This window comes from Sinohyriopsis cumingii, chromosome 2, assembly GCF_028554795.1.
Source record: "Sinohyriopsis cumingii isolate HCF-2022 chromosome 2, ASM2855479v2, whole genome shotgun sequence".
Classification (NCBI taxonomy): Eukaryota; Metazoa; Mollusca; class Bivalvia; order Unionida; family Unionidae; genus Sinohyriopsis; species Sinohyriopsis cumingii.
In genome coordinates, this window is record NC_142962.1 from 72,860,648 (window position 1) to 72,876,357 (window position 15,710).

Consider the following 15,710-nt stretch of genomic DNA (forward strand, 5'->3'; position numbering starts at 1 on the left):
CATAAATGAGTCTTCCATTTATTTAATCTTTATGAATGAAAATAGAAGTTCAGAATATAAAAGAAGCAACTTATCATTATGAAACTAGATTGCGATTACTCGCAGAAGTTAAGGAACTACAGTTTGAAGCGGACACACTGAAAAGGGTTGTTCATAGTTAATTCATTCAATTCATTCCGTCAATACACATTTGCTTGCTATCAGTCTTAACTGTGTTTGAAATGCAAGTATACGTATTTGCATGTGATATAAATACAATTTATGTATAGTATGTACGCTCCATCTTTGATATGCTACTCGTTTCCTTTTATTGAGAAATTTATAAATCTCATGGTATGTCAATGATACAGTATATATATATATATATATATATATATATATATATATATATATATATATATATATATATATATATATATATATATATATATATATATATATATATGAATGCAATAAAAGTTGACCCTCCAGTTTTCCCGTAAAAATATTACCATATCTACCAGTCTGGTTGTTGTGTCCATCGGTTAGCATCGGTTGAACTTACACCATACCAGTTGGTGCGCTTTATCGATGATATAGAAATGAAGTGGCAACATGGAAGAGAAAGTATGGATGATTTCATATCAAAGGCAAACAACTTTCAGCCCTCAATACAATTCAAGCAACGTCTTCCTGGACACACCAACCAGACTGGTAGAAAACAAACTCCATACAGACATTTACTCCAAACCAGCCGACAAACACCAGTATCTCATCCCAAATAGATGTCATCCAAAAAGCTGCATTAGGAACATCCCATGTAGCCAGGCACTGAGGATGCGCAAAATTTGCTCCGACGATGAAACATTCCTAAAAAGGTCTGAAGAGCTATCTAAACATTTAATTTCCCGAGGCATCGACAAAGACCTGATTAAGGAGGCAACCCAAAGAGCTAAACAAACAAACCGTGATGACCTATTAAAATATGAAAAAAAGGAAAAGGCTGATAGAATACCATTTATCCTGACCTACCATCCAGACAACCCCAAAGAAGGTAAAATCATCGGGAAACACTGGCCCATCATGGAATCGTCGGACGCACTAAAGTTAATCCTCCCTAACAAACCTGTAGTCGCCTACCAGAGAACAAGAAACTTGAAGGACATACTAGTCAGGGCGAACCTAACGCCAATTACTAATCAAGACCACCCTAGTCAATCTGGCCCCTGTGGCCATAAAAGGTACAAAACCTGTCAACATATGGAGACCAGGACATTATCTAGCACAGTGACTAGAGAAAAATTAAACATACATGGTCCAAATAAAAATTGCAAAAAAGACAATATCATTAATCTCATCACATATAAGATCTGTAGCCTTCAGTATGTCGGAGAAAAGGAAAAGTTATACAAAATGATCAAACTTCACAGATCTGATTGGATGACAAAGAAGCTGTACAGAAGCCCGGTAGCAAAACACTTCTCCCCTGGCCACACTTTCAGTGATATAACACTTATTGCAATTGCTCAGAACCCCAACTGGAGTCCCCAAAACAGGAAAGAAAAGGAATCTTACTGGATTCTCCGACTTAGAACATTGAAACCAAGCATTTTAAACCAAGAAGACTAGGTAAAGATAACCATGCACAATTAAAATTATGTTTTGCAGACTGCAAATTTTATTTTAAATAATTCTCTAAATTTGCTTAATAGCTTATGCTTACAATAACAATGAAACATCCGGGATAAAATCTGCGCTTACATACAATAACAAATGTCGTTATAGCTCATCAATTTCTAGGTCAATACAAATTTTTTTCCAGTATCAGCAACAGCTGAAAAAAACTAGTTGACACATAATAGAGTTAAAAGGTTGAATTCCTGTGGAAACAGCCATATAAAGTTTCGCAAACATAACCGTTTTTCTGTTTTATTTGTTTGTCTTTTCTATATTTTGTCTTTGCCTTTGAAAAAGACTCATTAAAGAGTCGAAAGCGCTCGGCTAGCTGGATGCTAGTTATCGCACTGTTCGTTGTCAGCTAGAGTTTGCAGTTATATTAATCAATTCCTGACACACTTGATCCCCTGCTGGCTCCAGTGCACTTGAATATTCGCCATATGATTTGTATTATATATATATATATATATATATATATATATATATATATATATATATATATATATATATATATATATATATATATATATATATATATACATATGCAGTGAACTCACAAGGAACAGTGCCAAGCTAGTTTCTAAATAGCCCAAGCACTCTCGACTCAAAATAAATCTTTCAAATCTTTTTCTAAAGCAAATACGAAAGAGAGAAAAGACAAACAACAACAAAAAACACAAAAGCGTTAAGGTTACACAATTTTACATTACTATTTCTACAGAATAAAATCATGAAATTTTGAATGTTCAACTCGTTGGCTTCAGCATGATACTGATCTGAAAACTAGTTTCTTTTGTTCTATCAATTTATGAGACAAATTGAAAGATTTATTTAAATGAAGATGTGTCGGCTGCAGAAAGACGATGGTTTTGTTTGTGCGTGGTTGTGTTTGTCTAGACCTTTTTGTTTAAATCGCTTGTTTTAAATTTTCCAATGCAGGGTATCCAGCAAGATTCCTTTTCTTTCCTGGTATCGAAACTCCAGTTGACATTGTGGGCAATTGCAATTAGTGTAACATCAGTGCAAGTGTGACCTCGGGAAGAGAAGTGTTCAGCAACTGGACTTCTGTTCAGCTTCTTTGTCACCCAGTTAGATCTGTTAAGACTGATCTTTTTGCGTATCAAAATTATTTGAAAATGTACTTTAGAAAAATACATGAAATATTTGTTTGAAAAAATAAATTCAAAACTTATTTTTCTTTAATAAATCAATAAAAAAAATCACTAACAATGGCAATTACAAACATTACATAACTGTATTTTGTTTATATTTTTTACATAAATTTGTTTCCTATACTATTTTTTAAAAATAACTTCGATTTTTTACGTTGATGATGTCTGGGCGATAATAACACAATTTGTAGGTGATATTTTAATACAATAGACATTTGGTACTATTTATTTAGTATTTGATTCTATAGTATTACAAAAATATTTAACTTTATTTTTACTGTAACTATCTTTTAACCAGTAGAGCTCAGGAGAATCTTAAGGGTCGTAATCGTTCCATTTTGCTTTTTTATGTCTCGAGATTTATATGCATCTTTCTTTTCCTTTAAAAGAAAGTAACATATCACGATGTTTCAGTGCTTATAACTTGGATATTGTTTAGATCCAAACATATTTTAAGAGCATTCCAGATACAATATCTGTCAACATAATGAATTAAAATGAAATATTGTATGTTTTTATTTATTGTTAATATTTGGACAGAATCATACGTATTTGCCCATGGTAATTTAAATAGTGAGAGTAATTATATATGGAGAATAATTTATTGATTTACGACAATAAAAATTCAGGATCTGTTGATTTGATGGTGCAGTGACAATGAACGTATCCCCGATTTCTTAAAATGCTTCTAACAAACAATTTCAAGACCATAACAAGTGTTTTTAATACCTTTGGCAACATGATTATTCATTGTAACACATCTAAACATAAAAAGACTTATGATGTGTTTTAATATTATTTTATTATAAGTATATTTTGTTTAACGCTAACCAATATTTACAACTATCGCTTTTAATCTTTACTTTTCTTTTTAAACGATTTCAAGATCTGATATCTGACTTAAGCAAAACATTTGATAATCATCTTTATTTGCATGATTATTAATACTATAATTAAATGTGTGCTACACATACAAAATATTTTTTCTTTCTATTTATCCATAACATTTGTATTAAAATAATTGATAAGGATTGTATAATCGTTGTTCGTCAACTATAATGCAGTCATTCGGCGAAACATAAAATTATTTGATATTTGTTGTGATTGCCTAATTGCACTTTTTATGTAATCCCTTACAAAGTTTATTGTGAAATTAATAATTGATTTTCCTACTTACAATTATTGCACAGCTGACTTTTCCAACCACATGATTCTAGCCTACTATAACACAATTATGGTTATCTAAAACATGTTTTATTTCATTAATATCACATTAACTAATAATTTTATGGACTTTAACATTTGTTACAATATTCAATCATGGACAAAGATTAAACAGAATATAGATATACACAATGCCAGGAAAACATGCTTTATAACTAAAACTTTAATTGAACTGAAAAGCGACTTTTGGCATCAATTTCATGCAGTAAATCTGAGCATAGTTTCAAATTACTATATCAGTCTTTTCTCAAACCGATGTATGACCAAGGGTGGAGCTAACGAATTGCATCGGTTCCAAAATTATATATATAATGTGTTATGGAGATAATTCCAGCAAAGCATATTGAATAAATCTAACTTGAAATCAGAATGTACTTACATCAGAATGTATATCTTACTCTATCGCTTTAATGTATATTTATATCGTGGCTCAGAGGATAAATGTTGATAGTTCATACCTGACATTTTTCACTATAAATTTGCTAAGTATTTAATTTCTTCCTCTTTTTATTACTAGTGAAATGAAAACGAAGTCTTTACAAATTCCGATAATAACTTTGCCTTGTATCAGTACATGTACAGGTTACACATATATGCTCTTGTTTTATCAAATAGTTCTTGCCTTTTTTAAAAGCTTTTCAGGTCAGACATCTTTCTGCATTACAGTTATTTGGCTATCATTGGTTATTGCCTCTGTGTCATATCACACGAATGATCATTCGTTAATGAAGATATAAAAAAAACTTAAAAGTTAGAAAATTCGTAAGTACATTCAACTTACCGATGCTTAACATCCCCAGGAAATGTTTCCTCATTCTTGATATCATTTTTCAAATGTTCCGTTTAATATCTGCCCCGATTGTGCTATACTGTGAAAGCAAAAGTCGGCAGGTTTCCCTGTTTTCAGTTATATTGCACCCAACCCTGACTATTGCTAGTATATTTTTCTTCTTTCATTCGTGATGTTCATATCAAATGGACGTATTTACAAAAGTTTGATCATGAAATATAACGCTTTAGAAATGAAATAATTAACATCCCTGATGGATCATTGAACGATACAGACATAACACCAACACTCAGTGCATTGAAATTAATCAGATAATCTGGTCCAAAGAGATATTTCCGTTAAAACTGTTAGTTTTCTGTGTAACTTACACTCAACCCTAATGACACAAATAAATCCCAACGGTCTGGATGATTTTTTTTATATAAAAAGTTAATTAAAAACCGGTGTTTGATTGGTACACACGATCAATCTGTTGACACTCTGATCGCAAATGAGTATTCATAATTATGTTTGATGCTAGCAGTTCCTGCAGCATCAATAGGTACAAATTTACCTGTTGTAGCTATAGAGATTCACGTGAATTATCGATATTTGCTAATGTTACGTAGTCCGTCTATGCGTGCACAACATTTATTGTTTTTAACTGACACTGATATCAACTAATGGAAGTGGATGGACTCAATATAATAATACAGAATCATGCTTTGTTAGAGGAAAATCCAAAGCAAAATCAAACAAGACAAAACAATAGGCACAGACAGTGTTGAATAAAGAATAGCGGAGAATTCGCCCCATGGAGAACTCGCCCTGGGAGAACTCATCCCAGGTGTCAGGAGAAGTCGCCCCATAGTGGTTGGAGAAGTCGCCCCACTTCGTCCAGAGAAGTCGCCCCACTTTGCCTGGAGAAGTCGACCCAAGGATAATATATAATAATTCTGAAATTTCGCCACATGGTTGTCAATGCTTTATTTATTGTTGTTTTTCTTCAACTTAGTAACTTATTAAATCTATAAAATTTGCAATTTTTTTTCAACTTTTCCATTTCATCAACTCCGCTTCTGTACTTAACGAAAAATAAGTGTTATCTGTCCCTTTCCCTCTGCTCTTCAAATCATTAGATGCGTTTTATTTGGAAAAATAAGAGAGGATGTAAGCAGGATGGGATGTCTGCAGTTTTAGATATAAAATGGTTCCAACATAATAACCTAAGTCATCCTGAGATGACGTTATGACATTGACTTTTATAACCCGAAATCGACTGAATTGGCGCTGACCGTCAATAAGCCAAAGTGTTATGTTATTATCTCTCTAACTGAACAATTTAATCTGATTTTTCATTGAGATTTGCTAACCATTAACAAATGATACTTGAGCTCAGTAAAAAAAAACATTATTGATGCCTACTCAAGAAATGCGGTTGCTATCGAGTTAATCATCATGGCTAATGCGCAGAATTCGGACGGTTTCTGAAAGATCAGTCGTACTACATCATTTAGTTTATTTCTTCTTTTTTGTCAGTGTTCGTAATTTTATTATTTCTCAATAATAACAAACTATTTCAAGTTAAAAGAGAAGTTTAAAAAATATTTCACTACTAAATTACCGATGTAAAATAAACAAGATTACGTTATTTATTAATATATAATAACACCATGATCACGCTAACTAGGCCCAAATTCACTAACTCATTATATACGTTTCTTTCCTTAATGCATACATTTTTGCTGTATCAATATGGGTCTATCATTCCAAAAAGGTCATGATACATAGGTAACACTTTTTATGCACGGCGGGTTTGTATTTTTTTGTAAAACAAGGGGTTTTGTGAGTATAAAAGGCGCTCAAAATTGACTTGTACGTTTTATTATAAATAATACAACCAAATAAATGGTTATTGTTGATGCATATCATTTTAATATGGGTAACTTGGTCCTAATAATATGAAATCAAAATCATAGGATTTAATAAACCCTACGGAAATGTAATCATGTTTCATATATGTCTGAAAATTATATCTTGATAAATCTATCAAGTAATATTTCGACTAATTTTAGTATAAATAATGCTTAATAATACGTACGTTACCGATACATACGTGACAAAGATATACCACACTACGGAACACTTGATGATAACCGGCCAAGTTAGCATGATGAAAGGTGTCATGCCACCATATTTCAATTCTCAGTATAAAACAAAAACATCAAGTACAACCAGGACAAGCCGCTAAAGTTATATTATATTCTATGTACTAAAGACCACATATACGTAAGCGTTTTAAATTAAAATTTTTGAATCACACTTACGTTTTTATTGGACATTGAATCAGTGATTCATATGACATTCTTACCATTACGTTTGCATGACAAACAATAAAAAATAATTAGTATACAGGCGCAGCATATAATCTGGCACATTTATTAAGCAATGCATTTACACTTAGTTCATCGTTTTGGAACATATCCCACAATGAAAGATTCGTCCTTGTTTTTCTTTAGTTTTCCGGGTCTGTCTTCTTTTTAGTTTCCCTTCCGAAACCATCTTCAGTTGACTAGGAATGGCGTTTGCAACCTTGTACAGGAGAGTCACTACCATATACAGTGACAGCTTCGATTTAATTGCACGGCGATTTAAGCGGTTGTGCCAGCCTTCAACGTCGTTGTTAGTTCTAATTGCCCTCTGGAATACTGACCATGTTGCTGGAAGCCATGTTGGATTTGTTATCCAGGTGTTTTCAACATACTCCATCAGTTGTACTAACTGTTCAGTATTGGCCTTTTCCTTCATTTTGTAAAATGTATGGTTGATCAATTCTTCAGGAAAGAATGGCAAGGTTAGGACTTTTCTAATGAATTTATATACTCCATCTTTCATGTTGTAGTCAGACTGAAATATTGCAAGGAAATATACATATATTTATCAAATATTTGTTTCTACGCAAATAAATTCATATAAAAATAATAAGCAGATAAATTTTTTTAACTTTTTGGCGAAATAAGCATTTAGTGTGTGTGTGTGTGTGTGTGTGTGTGAGAGAGAGAGAGAGAGAGAGATGAGTGTGTATTTTAGTATATGATGTTATATGATTCCGACGGAATTGTGTGTACACATTATACATCAGATTTAATGCTTTCATCTATACTGTTTATTTAACACATATATATTGTTGTAGCCGTATTACATCGTCATATTATTTCAGGAGCTTTTTAAAAGTTTGGTATGGAGGTAGTGGTAAGGGGTATATACCTGCAATCCAAGTGATTGGGCTTGACGCCACACTGCTTGTCCCCAGTGAAAAGCACAACCATGGATTGGTTTTTTGAAAACTTTGTGCAAAGCAAGCCAGAGACCGTGTTCAAAATCTACAACCATTTCCCTCACTTCTGGGCTACTGGGCAGCATGGTGAGGATACTGCGGAAAACCTGGACAAATATGAATAACAGAATAAGAACACATTGTCTTACTATATAATATACCAATGATATGAACATGATGTTGTCTAATTTATTCACACATAATTTTTAAGAAAAATTTGCATAAGAAGTGTGATACAAATAATACCTTTTTATAGTCCTTTTTCTGTCTCCTAGACATCAGTATGAAAGCGCCTGGAAATTGTTTAATTTCACCCGATGCTTTCACAAACGTGTGGATGGACAGCAATTGATGAAACGGCTTCCTCACTAGTTTGAATGTCCCATCAATATACCATGTTTTCGCATTGGCCATCATTTGCATCTGTTGATTTGTTGCGAAAATAAGATGACGATGTCCATCTACTCTCACATCAGCCTTGAAAAAATCATCAGATGTGTGCTGCTCAATGAATTCGTTGTCCAGCTGAAAAAAATACAAAAAGGGTAATACATGATACTAATAGCTGCCTCGCTTGGCGCTGATGCGACATGATGCAACAGTGCTAGGCATCACTATAAACTGCCACACCGCAGACATCGTAGCGATATAACTGAAAAATTGTTAAAGCTACGTTACAAATCCAAATCTCTCTCTCTCTCTCTCTCTCATTCTCTCTCTCTCTCACACACACACATACACACACACACTATAAGTAAATAACTATGATCTTAATTGATATAAATTCTCATCGAGTAACCATCATTCTTGCAACATTCAAAAGTTTTAAATATGAATATTAAATGTCATACCTCAAATTGTAAATCTGCTGGCTCTAACGGTCTGCTTCGCTGTCGTGTGTAGTTAGCAACTCGTACAATGTTGTTGTAATTTGGTCTTGAATGTTCAGGCAGATGAACATCGACACGGGTAACAAATGTGGTTGCCGGCGCAAACAGATCTCGTCGTGCTTCTTCCTTGATCTAATATATATATATATATATATATATATATATATATATATATATATATATATATATATATATATATATATATATATATATATATATATATATATATTACAATTAGATGAGATAGATGTACATATCGTGGTAGAACATTGATACAGGGATTGGTAAGAGAAAGATGAAAGGTGTGTGATGATATTGTTTTGTTTAAATTACACGGCGGTGTTTTAAATTGTCAATGTCATACTTCGAGAAATTATAATAATGTATTCATGACTATAATTCAATCATGACAATTTAATGGGCAGGAATAATCGCTATTACCCTTCAATTTCATTGCAACAATGGCTACAGACAAAGACATGTTTCTAGTAGTTGTTAAATCAATTACCGTTTTCTGCATTTCAAGAGATTTTATAATCCCTGGCATCCCTTGATGAGTGTGCTGCCCGTCGATTCGTTCAAACCCATCAGCAGTCTGGCGCAACGTTACAGGACAAGCTGTTGTTTTATTCCTAACACTGCACCGCCAATTTGTGTAGTGCCTGTTTTGAAGCTTGTAAATGGATCATAAAACTAATATGAATATTTGCATTCATAGAAAACACTACTTATTATCAAATATATATATTTAATAATGGTGTTGTTTACATTACTAATCTATATAATAGGCTCAAAACAAAATTATGTAAATAGAGAATGAATGCGGTTTAAATTAGTTCAGTTAGTGGGCATACACCAACCATACGTGAAAAAAAGTTTGTGCAGTAGAAAAATATTTGATGCATACTTATTCATTTATCCATAATAAAATTCCCAGTTAAGGGCTGCATAAGTTGCATTGCACTGAAATTGTTATTATGCAGTTATAACATCTTACACTACAAAAGATTAGTGAACAAATGAACCAATAAACATACCTTAACAACGAAGGTGAAGCCATCACTACTGGCTAGCCTAAACTTTCCTCGTTGAGTACCTCCGTCAATAACTTTAAATGTTATGTTACTTTCCTCCTCATAAGTTATCAAATTTGTGGTTATATTTTCTTCAATGGAGTCCTCTTGGATTTTCTCCGGTACAGAAAATGATACTTATGTTATGTCCAAGGAATCATTCCTTGTGCTGCTCGCAACGGGCATTCCAAAAGTGTTAGCTTCGGTACAGTCATGGCATGTAAAATCTAGGTCTGTTTTGTTCTTTACTACCGTCGATATGCATCCCTTGTAATACCTAAAATGAAGCAATAGAAGTATGAAACGACAACGGTGGAAATATCTCAATTGAATAAACGATTAGTAGTATGAAATCGTAATACAATCAACTGATCCTGTTACAAATTAAATTCTTAAGGATCAAAAATGTTTAATTGCACTAACATACATTTTATACACTAATGGCAAATATTGACTTATATGTGAATAATAATAATAATAATAATAATAAGCAATAACTATAAAAAGATACTGTGAAAATGAAATGCTGTACTCGCTATTCATTATAAAATGCTTATCTGTGTTACACTTTCTATGCGTCCATTTGCTGCACTTGTCACACATTATCGCTTCCTGAAGTGGTCTCACTTTCAAAAGACATTTTACACATAGTTCTGCCATTCTCATTACTGCTATCATAAAAATTGTGCCAACAAGGTTTTTATATGCCAGCAATAAACTGTCTACAACAAAATGTATGTGTTGTCTTAATAAATTCAGTTTGGAACAAAATTTATCTTCAAAGTGATGACTAATTTATTAACATAACTTATCAAGTTGTAAGTAGCTTGGATGATTTTTCTGGTCGTAGGTGCTAATTCTTGTGCGCATAAGTGCCTTTTTGTTGTACTCAATTTTACCCCGTAATGGTCTTCTTTTCTCCGCGTCGAATGAAAGACAATGTCATTGTGCTAATTCTTGTGGACATATGCACCTCTTTGATATAGTATTTTGTACCCGGTAATTGTGATCTTTCCTCCGCGAGCAATATAATACCATTGTATTATGTCTTTATTTTAGTTAAACCATTTCACTATTTCTAACTCCGGTTTGTTTCTATTAAAAAGAATACTCGCCGATATAATTTATATATCACTAAAATTAGAGGCCACGATTCAATTCCTTTGAAAATAGTTAAACAATAAATCAACTGTTAACAATGAACGGTTGAATAATTTCGCATTTAAATTGTGCTTCTTCAGGGACGAAATGTTTTAAAAGAAACGGATAACGTATTTTATTAGATGAAAACTGCTGATCTCTATAATTTTATAAATGAAAGCGATGATTATTCATATTACTAGTGTCTCTTATGTTTGCACATCGCATCAGTGTATGTTACATTTAGATAACGAAAATTTTTTTATTTCTTTTCTGTCTATTTACGTACTATTAAAAAAATGGTGCAAATTCTTGAGATTTGCTAACCAAAATTTACTTGTACGTTTTATTATAAAAATCCAACCAAATAAATGGCTATTGTTGATGCATACCATTTTTGAAGTGCCATATGTTGTGATGTTCATTGGTTATAAAATATCGGCATGAAAGACAATTCGCTCAGAGAGTTATTATTGGTGTTAAACTGTGTTGAAATATTAGATGAAAACTGCGGATCTTTATAATTTTATATATGAAAGCGATGATTATTTATAGTAGTTTCTCTTATATTTGCACATCGAGAGCACCGGTGTATGTTACATTTAGATGACGAAAATGTTCTTTTTTTCTTTTTCTTTTTCTTTTCTGTCTGTTTAGTACTAATAAAAAAAAATCTTGCAAATTCTTGGGTCTTCTTTAAGCGATAATTGATTTATTTTTGTAAAGTGTTTTTACGCTGGTAAATTAATACATTTATTTGATAAATTTAGGAGACTAAAATTTATTAATTATACGACGTAGATTAGATAATGAAGGATTCGATTGTATTGTGAAAGGAATTACATCTCTCTCTATTGTACATACTGCTTTGTTTAAAGCCCAATGTTGAGTAATATTACGGGCTTTGTTCAGCGCAGAATCAGTTATATGTGTAGGATAATTTCTGTTTTGTAGATATGTTTGGAATTTATTCAACGAATTTTGTAATTGACAATCATCTGAAATAATACGTCGGTATCTTTTCGACTGGCTATGTGGTATACCGTTTTTACTTGACATGGGATGACATGAAGATTATTCCACATATTGGTGGATATTAGTTTCCTTGATATGAATATTTGCAGAGATAGTGTTATCAATGTTTTATATCACATTTACATCTGAAAATGAAACATGCGTACTAGATGCAGTATAAGTAAATTTAATTGTCGGGTGAAAATGATTTAGGCGATCAATAAAATTTTCCAGTTCATCGGCTGACTGCTTCCAGATATAAATGTCATCGAAAAATCTGAACGAAAGAGATGGATTAAACTTTTCGTTTTGAAGAAAGTCCTTTTCAAATTTACCCATGAAAGGAAAGCGTATGAAGGAGCCATATTAATACACATTGCCGTACCCATTATGTATATGTATTTCGTATTATTAAATTGAAAATAATTATTTTCCAAGATAAGTTTTAATATTATACAGATATCTTCACAAGATAGTGGGCTATTATTAGGATTGTAATCAAGAAAATTTTTACACGCTTCAATACCATCTGCATGCGGAATGTTGGTATATAGTGATGTTACATCTAATAATACCAGGATTGAAATTAACAGATAGCTGTGGAATAGACTTCAACTTTTTAATGAAAGTTGTTGTATCTTTAATATATGATTTCATTATGAGTTTTGGGTAATATGTAGAATTGAGGTGTACGCATGTTAAGAGTGAAAGTATCGAATTCCTCATATACGGAATTATTGTTTTTAGCCATCTCATTAATGCATGTTGAAATTTTTTATTTAATTTCTATTGACGGATCTTCGCTAATATGTTTGTAGTAGTTTTCATCATTTTTTTGACGTTCAACTTATTTAAAATAATCTTCTTGATTCATAATAATAATAGTGTTTGACTAATCATCCTTTTTAATCACTATACTGTTGTCATTCATTAGATTATATAAAGACTGAATTTCGTCTTAGAAATATTACTATGATATTGCTTTTTATGATTACCGGTTAATATCTCTTTTGTGATCGCGTATAAATAAAAATCTAAAAATGAATCACGTAAAAGATGTTTTAATTCTGTTATAAAAAGGTTTTGGGGCGACTTCTCCAGACGAAGTGGGGCGACTTCTCCAACCACTCTGGGGCGACTTCTCCAGATACGTTGGGGCGAGTTCTGCCAGGGCGAGTTCTCCATTGGGCGAGTTCTCTGCATACCTTGAATAAACAAAGGTTTAGATGACCAGGATGTGATTGTATCACTGGATTTCAAACCGATTAATGGAGTTCCATTAGACATAGTCATGAAAAGTGTGTGTAACTTCAACACGTTCTTTTGTGCTTGAATATCTTAAAGAGCTTAAACTTCAGTTAATTTTTATCCCAAACTGGAATTCGAATGTAACGAACATATGCACACAGGTAGCAAGTGAGAGGAAACGAAAATAAATCAAAACTATAATCTGTTCGTGTGCCTGGAGTGTTTCGATAGATATTGTTGTATAAAGATAATTCCACATGGGGAATCAGTGTGCACTGCCTGGCAAGTATTTTTTTAAATGGGAATAATAAAGAGAACAGTTTTATGTCAGTTGCCAACTATCTCTCCTCCCCCTTCCCCGCCCGAACACATCTAGACATTTTTGTCAAGAATTATCCTCGGTGCACTAACGTGAAGGTAAAGTACTATCAGAATTTCCGTTGCAAAGAAAGCTCCCGACTGTGCCCCCTTTAACTGGTGCAGGACAATTGCCCCCCACTGAACACACACCCTTTTCGCGCCTCTTGAGTGTCAGAGAGACTAAGCGTCGGAATAAAGGCATGACTGACTTAGAGGTTTTCTTGTTCAACATATGATTGTCAACACTGAAGAGAACTCTTACGTTTCTGATGAATTTGCCCCAAATTAAAATGGCATTATTGCATGGAATCCTTCTTAAAAAGGTGAAATTCTTCATAAGTCATAGATTTTGCCAATCAGTGGGTCAAACCCAATGTACCCGTTTGTCCCAGAAATAAATACCAAAGCGACTTGAAATGCCTCCCAGCATTGTCGGTAAAGAATTCACGAATTCCAGAGTGTCATTATAGACCCAGCGATGAACAGGCAGAAGGGTTATGCCACTGTACTCCTCACGAAATTCTTCCCATACTTTATGATCATCCTTATCCCCTTAGTTACTAAAATCAGATTTGCTTTGCCCTTTTTATGGCATCAATTAGTCTGCGACAGAACCCATGCATTATTTAACCAACACGACAAGCGAAATTAAGGGAACTAATTAATTACTGAAATCCTCTAATGCTGACTGCTGCTATCTCATAGCTGATTGCCCTTTTTTCTTTCGGATCTAAAGTTTTTCATTTGTCAACATGAATTGTATGTGTGTGGTATCTAACTGTATCCTAGGTGAAAACAACGATTTCAGTAGGGCCAACAGTTTTATATGGTGTTAGAGTAACACTCTAAGCACATGGTAGCTTCCAAACATAGTGTCATTAGATAAATATTGCATGTAACTGTCTGACCACGTCGCTTTTCTACACGCGAATGAATAGATGTGGAAAAGGGCTCTAAAAGTGCGCAACTGATCGATGTATCCGTATTTACCAAAACAGCATTTGCCATCAGTATTTTTTAATAAACCAACATAATCAATATCCCCATTTCAGATATGAAAAGACGAAAGGCTGTTTTTAGTTTCATAATTTGCAAGCGTAATCCTGGACCTAAAATTGTGAAACATGTTCACTGAATCGTCAAATCTAGATTACCTAACAGAGCACCTGTCAGGGTCTATGCAAGTCTTTGAGAGACTTATTCTAAGTACAACAACATTTATGTATAACTCGCAAATATCCATATTTTGTTTTACAAAACCTAACAGTAAGCGTCTCAAAGTTGATAAGTGAGGCACGGAAAAAGACCCGAAAATCCTTCCTGCAAAACTTCTTATTTAATGTGTTCATTTAAAGCCGGGGCCTCGAGTGGCCGAGTGGTCTAAAGCGCTCACCGTTCACTGCCATCTCACCTTTGTCTGTGTGGGTTCGAGTCCAAGGCTCTGCTAGCGTGGGTACGTGGGAAAGCCTGCCAGTAGCTTCTCGTGGGTCGGTGGTTCTTCCCTGGGTTTTCCAGGGTTCTTCCTCCACCAGTTATACTGGCCGCCATGTATAGCCTATCTTGTGCTGAAAAATGGCGTTAAACCCTAGAACAACATTTAAAGCCTCAGACGTATCCAAAGCACTTGTTACTATTGGAGAATCCCGGAGTGTCAAGGACGATTGCAGTGCAGCGTTAAACCGTTAGTAAGCCTTATATTAATTCATTTGGAACTGAATTTGGGGATACTGGGCTAGGTCTTTGGACAAGTTTAAAGACTTTAAAGATTTTCTTGACCACTGAAATTGTTGCTTGCTTTGTCTGTGATTAAATTTATAATGTGGCCCC

The 15,710-nt window shown here is 33.5% G+C and overlaps 1 protein-coding gene across 1 annotated transcript; it reads right to left on the bottom strand.

Annotated features, from left to right (window-relative positions):
• Window positions 1–7,281: 7,281 nt before the first annotated feature.
• On the bottom strand, window positions 7,282–13,562 carry LOC149805162 (uncharacterized). The gene is made up of 5 exons (XM_089933659.1): window positions 13,481–13,562; window positions 10,749–10,843; window positions 8,405–8,716; window positions 8,041–8,265; window positions 7,282–7,749 (listed from the first exon to the last, which is right to left on the bottom strand). The coding sequence occupies exons 1-5, from the start codon at window positions 13,560–13,562 to the stop codon at window positions 7,282–7,284; spliced, it is 1,182 nt and encodes a 393-aa protein (XP_089789785.1).
• Between the last annotated feature and the right edge of the window lie 2,148 nt (window positions 13,563–15,710).